At 45.7% G+C, this 8,342-nt stretch overlaps 1 protein-coding gene across 1 annotated transcript; it reads right to left on the reverse strand.

The window, feature by feature from the left end:
• Positions 1 to 353: 353 nt before the first annotated feature.
• On the reverse strand, positions 354 to 7,026 carry ACKR5 (atypical chemokine receptor 5). The gene is made up of 2 exons (XM_028721452.2): positions 6,729 to 7,026; positions 354 to 1,812 (listed from the first exon to the last, which is right to left on the reverse strand). The coding sequence occupies exon 2, from the start codon at positions 1,792 to 1,794 to the stop codon at positions 712 to 714; it is 1,083 nt and encodes a 360-aa protein (XP_028577285.2). The 5' UTR covers positions 1,795 to 1,812; positions 6,729 to 7,026; the 3' UTR covers positions 354 to 711.
• Positions 7,027 to 8,342: the final 1,316 nt, after the last annotated feature.

An 8,342-nucleotide genomic window follows, 5' to 3' on the forward strand; every position in this document is an offset into this window, starting at 1 on the left:
ACCAGAATGGACAACGAAGTTTACCCGAAGCCAAAACTTCAAGGTGGGAGTGCATTCTCTTGGGAGATAAATCCCAGGCACCAGCATTCCTTTAGGAGAGGTCCGTAGCCCCAGCACTGCCTTCCCTTCTCCAACCTCAGGCTGGCATGCCTGGGTGTAAATGTCTCTGTGGTGACATAAATAAAAGGCTGCCTGTGCACAAACTGCTAGAAGGGAGTTGTTGGTGTCCTGGTTCCTCAGCCACAAGAAGTAACTAGTTGGATGCACATAAAAGGACCTTGGTAGTCCCTGTCTCACCCTTGCAGGGACGGAATTACAGTCTTTGTGCCATCTATTTAATGACCAAGACACCCTCATGTTTTTATAATGTAATTTTAACTCAAAACTCTTCACAAATAAGAGGAAATTGACAGAAATCTATATCTTCCAAATAATCATAAAATTACAGGGTAGCAGAAATCAGAACATTTATTTCCATAGTTATTTTTTTGAGGTGGGGGATTGGATGAGGGTTACTAGAAAACGCAGGGCACAGCAGCATATAATCACCACATTTCACCCTGTATGGCCCTGCTTTCCCAAGATTTCAAGAAGCAGTGATGTGTATGCAGAGAGGTTCTTACTGAAGACTGCCCTTTGCTAGCGAGGGAATGTCTGAATACACAGGATCGTGTTGTGGAACCACAGCAATAAACCAAATCAAGCGCACTTTTAATTTGGCAAGGTGTTCTCTTTTGCTATGACAATGGAATGTTGGGTGTTAGAAGAGGAACCTTCACCGCCCTTTCGATCCATTTGGTCTTTGGGGATGTACCTGACCACAGCAGAGATGAGCTTCCCTTTGAAGTTCTTGCTCAGGAAGTTGTACAGGATGGGGTTGACCACGCAATGGAGAAGGGTGAAGCAGTCTATGATATCATAGAAGAAGTAGAGGAAGTCCAAAAAGTGGCAGTGGAGGAAGATGCTGGTACCTTCAAGCGTCAGCAAAAGCAAAACCAGGTGGAACGGCAGCCAGCTCACTAGGAAGACGGCAATGTAGGCGTAAATGACGCGGCAGTGCTTCCTGCTCTCAGGCTTGTTGCTGCGCTTGATGTGCCTCGCTGTCAGTATGTTGAAGACTGCCATGATGGAGAAGGGAATGAGGAACCCAATGAAGGCAGTGAGCAGGGTGAGAGTAAGGGCCCAGATGTCGTAGGTCTCCAGGGGGGCCATGAAGAAACATACTGGCTCAGTGCTGTCAATTAACTCCATGTGGGACACCTCTGGCAAAGGGACGATGGCAGCCAAGGCCCATATGCAGCAGCAAGCAATGCGTCGCACCAGGTGCTGGTGTCGGTGCCAGAAGTGGGAGGAGGTTGTCAAGGACACATAGCGGTCGACGCTCAGGCAGGTGAGAAAGAAGATGCTGCTGAACATGTTGGCAAAGTAAAAGTAGTGAGTGAAGTGGCAGAGGAAGCTCCCCCAGAGCCAGGTATAGTCAAGCATGGCTTGCAGCATCCAGACCGGTAAGGAGAGGACCACTCCCAAGTCTGCAATGGCCATGTTGAAGATGTAGAGGTTGACCAGGTTCTTGTGGCTTCGGGTCTGCCAATTTACCCAGATCACCAGAAGGTTCTCCACCAGCCCCACCACAAAGATGATGAGGTAGAGGACAAAGAGGAACACCCGCTTCACGCTCTCATCCAGCCCCAATCTGCAGTAGCTGAAGGTGTAGTTGAGCAGGTGGGCAAGCTCTGTCAAGTTGTGGTACTCTCCGTATTCATTAAAAGGCAAGAGGTGGTCGGGCTCTCCCATTTTGGGTCAAAAAGTTAACTGTAAGAAGAAATGGTGGAGAGAATTCAGTACTAGTAGATCTGGGCTGATTATTCCACTGAACCAAATTAAGGAGGAGTAATCGATACTGGAAAGTGTGATATGCATTGCTCATTAGCACAGTTGTAACCCTTTGCTATGAATCCACATCAATTATAAGCGGTTTTGTGTGTGTATGTGTATAGGCTCTGAATTATTAAAAGAACGGGTTGCTGTTTTTTTTCTATCCATGTGAGTCACTAGGACTCCTAACTGATTTGGGATTTTAAAGGTTTACTTATTTAGATAAGAAGAATGTCTAGTCCAATATTCCTTTTCCTATCATGTAAAGGGACGTGGTTGGTGCTGTGGGTTAAACCACAGAGCCTAGGATTTGCCGATCAGAAGGTCGGCGGTTTGAATCCCTGCGACGGGGTGAGCTCCCGTTGCTCGGTCCCTGCTCCTGCCAACCTAGCAGTTCGAAAGCACGTCAAAGTGAAGTAGATAAATAGGTACCGCTCCAGCGGGAAGGTAAACGGCGTATGCCAGCTCCCTCAGCCAATAAAGCGAGATGAGCGCCGCAACCCCAGAGTCAGCCACGACTGGACCTAACGGTCAGGGGTCCCTTTACCTTTACCTATCATGGGAAACCATATACCTATGGGAATCCTGCAAGCTTGGCATGAATGCAATAGTCCTAATCACACTCATGTACCCCATTCACTGCCTTTGATACCTGAAATGGGAGGCCTTCAGTGAGATGGGTAGATAATGACAGCCTTATCCTCCATGAATTTATCTTAACCACCTTAAAAAACCATCCAAGTTGATGGCCATTATCACAACTGGTGCTGGCCAATTCCATAGTTTTAACGTGTGTGCGTGTGTGTGTGATATTTTAATGTAGTTCTATGTATTTTAATCAAAGGCAACTGTATTTTCATAATTGGTTTTATTCTTGTTATTTTGCCGTTGTTTTTTAGTTGCTTGTGACGCACCTTGGTATTTCTTCTCGAAATGAAAGGTGGTATATAAATTCTTTTAATAACTACGATGACTACAACTGTGTACTGTGTGAAGAACTCTTTTTGCCTGTCCTGAATCCACAACCCTTCAGCTTCATTAGTTCTAATATGTGAGAGGGAGAAAAACGCCTCTTGATTCACTTTCTCTGCACTATGCATAATTTTATATGCCCCTCACATGTCTTTCTTTAGCTGCCTTTCCCCTGTAAGTTAAAGATGCCCAAACATTGTAAGCTTTGCTCACATGGGACTTGCTCGAGCCCTTTCATTATTTTGGTTGACCCCTTTCTGCAAATTACCGTATTTTTTGCTCTATAAAACTCACTTTTTCCCTCCTAAAAAGTAAGGGGAAATGTGTGTGCGTCTTATGCAGGCTGCGCAGCTATCCCAGAAGCCAGAACAGCAAGAGGGATCTCTGCTTTCGCTACGCAGCGATCCCTCTTGCTGTTCTGGTTTCTGAGATTCAGAATATTTTTTTTTCTTGTTTTCCTCCTCCAAAAACTAGGTGCGTCTTATGGTCTGGTGCGTTTTATAGAGCGAAAAATACGGTATATTATACTACAACAGCAGCTTCCATTTAGGCAAGTGTGGTCAGTCAAAGTGCACTGGGCAGACAGCCCTCTGCCCTTCCACCCCAGAGTTGTCCTTTCCCAGTGCACCTGCGACTCAGTGGCAACTGAGAATGCTGTGCAGCGACAGATGAGTGTGCGCCTGAGGAGCATCAGTGTCACAAAGAAACCCGGGGCTTCGGAGAGAAGCGCTGGCTGCTATTGAGAGAGGCAGAGGAAAATGTGAGTCAATGGCAAGGAAGCAAGAAGAGGCAGAGGACTGGCAGGCCAACCGGGGAGGTTCAGCAGGAGAACCTATGCCCTGCGTAAGGTACCAGGCTCAATTTCGGGCATCCCTAAGGAAAGGATCTGGGGAGAGAGCAGTGTACCAGGGCTTATAGCACTTAGCACATTTATATATAAGCAGTGAATTAGCTGTTAATTCATCTCTCTCTCCATCTCTCCTGACTACTTACCGCACATTGCTACAGTTAAGCTACAAACCACTCTAGAATTACGATTCATTTGATTTAATGCTCAAAGCTAAATCAAAAGGCTTACAGAGATTATAATGCTGCCTCTTCAACAGGGTATGTAGATAACTCAGTAAAGAGCAGCTGTTAGTGAATAGGCTTAGGTACTTACTCCCTAAGGCCTTGGCTAAGGTGAATTATAGTTCCCAATATAGCCCCCCTATTGCCCTTGCAACCTGGCACCTCCTGCCCTAACTGTTCCCCTATGAAAAATTTCACCACATACCACTGGCCACTGGGTTGTGTCCACCTGGGTTCTACTCAAAGCAGACCCATTGAAATTAAGGGAGGTAAGTTAGTCGTGCCCATTAAGGTCAATGGGTCCACTTGGAGTAGGCCTAACATTCACTACAGCTCATATTTCCCAACCATGGAATTCTGCAAAGTGCAGCTTAGTGAAAAAGCTCAGGGATCTCTACCAAAAGATTCTCAGAATCAAGATCCTCAGAATCAATTAATTAGGATTCTCAGAATCAAGATTTCACAGAACAATAGCTGGGATAGCTCAGTCGGTAGATCTGAGTTCAGGTCGTGGGTTCAAGCCCCACATTGGGCAAAGGTTTCCTGCACTGCAGGGGGTTGGACTAGATGAAACTCTACAATTCTATGTTTCTAGGAACTCCTGAAATTAATAAGGAAAGCCACAACAGTTCAGCCATATGCACACAAAGGAACAGTGCTGTAAATATGCCCTCAGTATAGCTTTTTTAAAATCTCCCCTTGTCTCTTTAAATGCAGATAAAACTGAATACTTGAAAAAGTGGTATTAGGAAACTGTGGATAATATAATCAACAATATCACAGAATTGCAGAGTTGGAAAGAACCCTAAGGGTCATCTAGTCCAATACCCTACAGTGCAGGAATATGCAGCTGTCCTGTACAGGGATTGAACCTGAAATCATGGCATTATCAGCACAAAGCTCCAGTCTAACCAATATAATCCATAATCAAAAGTTGTTGTCTTACCCATCTCTTAAGAGACTTAGGAATACCTCATTGAGCTTGTATGTTAAAATGCCCCAGGTTTAAATAAGGCTTATTTTTAGCGCCCATTCTGAAAATATCTTCAGCAATATTTCCCAGCCCTGCTTCACACGAGAGCCTTTAATCGAAGATGGTGCCAGAATATACAAGCCTGGGACCTTATACGTGCAACCTGCATGCTGTGCTGCTGAGCTGTGATCCTCAAGTTTTCCCACACTGATGCTGATTTTGGAAGAGGCTGGTTCTCAGACACTGACAAGAGAGCACTGATTGGTTTGTTCCTAGCAACAGAAAAACCTTTTATTAAAGGGGTCCAGATGACAGCTTTTTATAAGATCGGATGTGTGGTCGGTGAATGGTTGGCTTTTGAGTGCCAGACGACTCTTCCTTCATGCAGGAATAGGAACAATTACACACCATAAACTTAAAGCAAATCCAACACACACTTAAAGCACTTGACTTCCATCGAGAAGACGGATATGATGGCCCTCTTCAAATACCTCAAGGGCTGTCACATGGAAGAGGGAACAAGCTTGTTTTCTCCTACTCTGGAGGGTAGGGCATGAGCCAATGGCTTCAAGTTGCAAGGAAGGAGATTCCAACTAAACATCGGGAAGAACTTTCTGACAGCAAGAGCAGTTCGGCAGTGGAATGGTCTCCCTTGAGAGGTGGTGGACTCTCCTTCGTGGAAGCTCATAAGCAGAGGTTGAATGGCCATCTGTCATGGATGCTTTAGCTGAGATTCCAGATGGCTCCTTGAGTCGCTTCCAACTCTACAGTTCTATAATTCCATGATCAAAGAATACTGAGATCTATAGTTTCCCTTCACAGGCAGTGCCGGATTTACGTATAAGCTAAACAAGCTATAGCTTAGGGCCTCACTCTCTTGGGGGGCCCCCAAAAAAATTAAAGGAAAAGAAACTGGATGCACATTTCCAAAATATAAGATAAAAAACAAATAAAACCTACATACAGCAACAGTGGTTTGTGCTGTGTAGGCTCCTATTTGTTATGTGCATAAGGCTTTAGATACCTATTAGGTCCATAAATTACCATATATAATACATTCAACACAAAAAACAGTGACAATTTGTTGTTGACAAAGGACAGCTGGACATATAAAGGGCCCCATTACCTTCAGTAGCCTAGGGCCGCATCAAACCTAAATCTGGCCCTGTCACGGAGCTATAATTCCCAGCATCCCTAACAAACTGCAGTTCCCAGGATTCCTTGGGGGAAGTCATGCACTTGTGCAATGGATGCGCTTTATATGTATGGTGTGGAACTGCCATAATTCTGAAGTAGGTTCTGGCTTGGTGAAAGGAGAATTCGGTGCATCTCAAAGGCTCACTTTTATCAAATAAAAGGTATCATGCTGCAGACGGACAAATGTTATCAAGAGAGTTCGAAAGAGGCTTTACTTCCCTTTTCAGGCACACATTATTTTGACTCACAGTCACTTCTGGTCAAACAGATTTTTGTGGGTTGTTTAAAATGATGCAAAGTCCTGCCACACCTGCTTAAGAGTGGGACACGCAGCGATGCCTCTCAAAATTCCTTCTTTCACTCTCCCCAGAAGGACAGCAATCACTGCCTGCCTCCAACCTTAGAAAAAGATTCATAACTTGGCAGCCACTGCAAACAAATAAATAAAATAACTCTTACTTTCTCCAGGGCATTTGGAGGAAGGAAGGGAAAGTTGCTGCTTCTTTAAGCAGACGGAAATCTGGCGTCTGTAACAGAGGTGTCTCTGGGAGGGTCTCTATACAAGCTCAGATGCTGGTGAAAAGTTTTGTTTCTGGAGGAGAGATGGAAAACTTGAAGTTTATTTCCATGCCTTACTTACCTTATTGGAAGCCAAAGACGATCCTTTGCTGCGCTGAGATGATGGACCTCTGGTCTGAAGTCTCTCAACTTGGTAGCTCAGCTGGGTCTTTCGGTGCAGTCTTTCCAGGAATGTGTGCTTGTGGCTGGCGTCCTTGCTGCTGCTTTTCCTCCCTCTGCACAGGAAATGAGCATCATCGCCTGCTATCCTGAGAGCACAGGCTTTGGTGTAAAACGAGCTGTCAAACACGGTCCCATCCCTTGGACTTCCCTTTTCTTGAATGCATGCAGATTTGGCTCAGATGGCCTGGCAGGCACCAAGGACAGATATCAGGCGATTCAGAGAGGCCCATGACAACTTTCGAAGAACATCTGAGGATGCAGATTTTTCCTGAGGTTGATTTCCTTTCTCTGAAGTGCTGTTTCAAAGCTTGCCTCCCTGGTCAAAACCACAGCCTGCAAAGACAGGGTGAGCTGGAGCATCCATAACAATGCAACCAGAGTGCATTGGGAGTTGCTACAGAGTCAACAAGAATGTCCCCTGGGATTCCAGTTGCGAGTCGTTTTCCTTCTCTTTGGCCTCTGTTTCCCTGTCTGCAAAATGGGAGGCCAATAATGATTCCTTGTATGCTTTATGCCATGGGTGGGGAAGCTTTGGCCCTCCAGATGTTGCTGAACAACATCTCCCACCAACGCCAGCCAGTATGGCCAATTGTCAGGGCTGATGGGAATTGTAGTCCAACGACATCTGGAGGATCAAGCTGTCACAGACTGGCTGGATGCAAAGGAGTGGGGAGGCACCAGCTGGGGAACCCCCAAGGGAACCTTCAAGGGAAGAAGGCTCAGAGCCAGAGGACTGGTGGTGGGACGATGATGAGTGGTCAGAGGGAGAAGAGGCAGCAGACTGGGAGGAGGAGGAGGTGTCAGAAGCTGAAGAGGTAACAGGATTTAGTGAGCAGGAAGAGTCAGTGGCAGAGAGCAGTCCAGACCTGTCTGCCTGTCTCCAGGCACTGCAGTCGTCTGCAGGGCCAGATTTAGGTTTGATGAGGCCCTTTATATGTCCAGCTGTCCTTTGTCAACAACAAATTGTCGCCCTTTTTTGTTGTTGTTGAATATGTGCTATATGGTAATTTATGGACCTAATAGCTATCTAAAGCCATAATGGGATCAAAATAAACAAATTATGTATTACATGAAATCAATCAGTAGGCATAAGACTTATACCCTTCGTCTATGCTGCATGATCATCAGTCTACAAGCACTCTTTAATATCAGGTAACAGGTACAACAGCTTGAGCTACATTCAACTGCGCTGCACTGCAGTCGGCAGCTGCATGCTACATGTTGTTGTGCAACTAGTCCATGCAGAATGTAGGCACCCTATATATAGAAATGAGCAAACCAGTGATATTCTAGGGAGCAGGCTAGCAGGCGGGGCCCATTACTCACCATATTTTCGCTCTATAAGAAGCACTTTTCCCCTCCTAAAAAGTAAGGGGAAATGTGGAGCGAATGCAGGCGGGAGGCTCTGCTCAGCGCTCCCTTTAAAGAGCCGCGTGGAGCCCTTCTCCCTCCTTGGGGAAAAGCTTCCAAGAGACGCACACACACTCCACACGCTCTTTAAAGGGAGTGTGGC

The sequence above is a fragment of the Podarcis muralis genome, chromosome 2, assembly GCF_964188315.1.
Source record: "Podarcis muralis chromosome 2, rPodMur119.hap1.1, whole genome shotgun sequence".
Taxonomy (NCBI): domain Eukaryota; kingdom Metazoa; phylum Chordata; class Lepidosauria; order Squamata; family Lacertidae; genus Podarcis; species Podarcis muralis.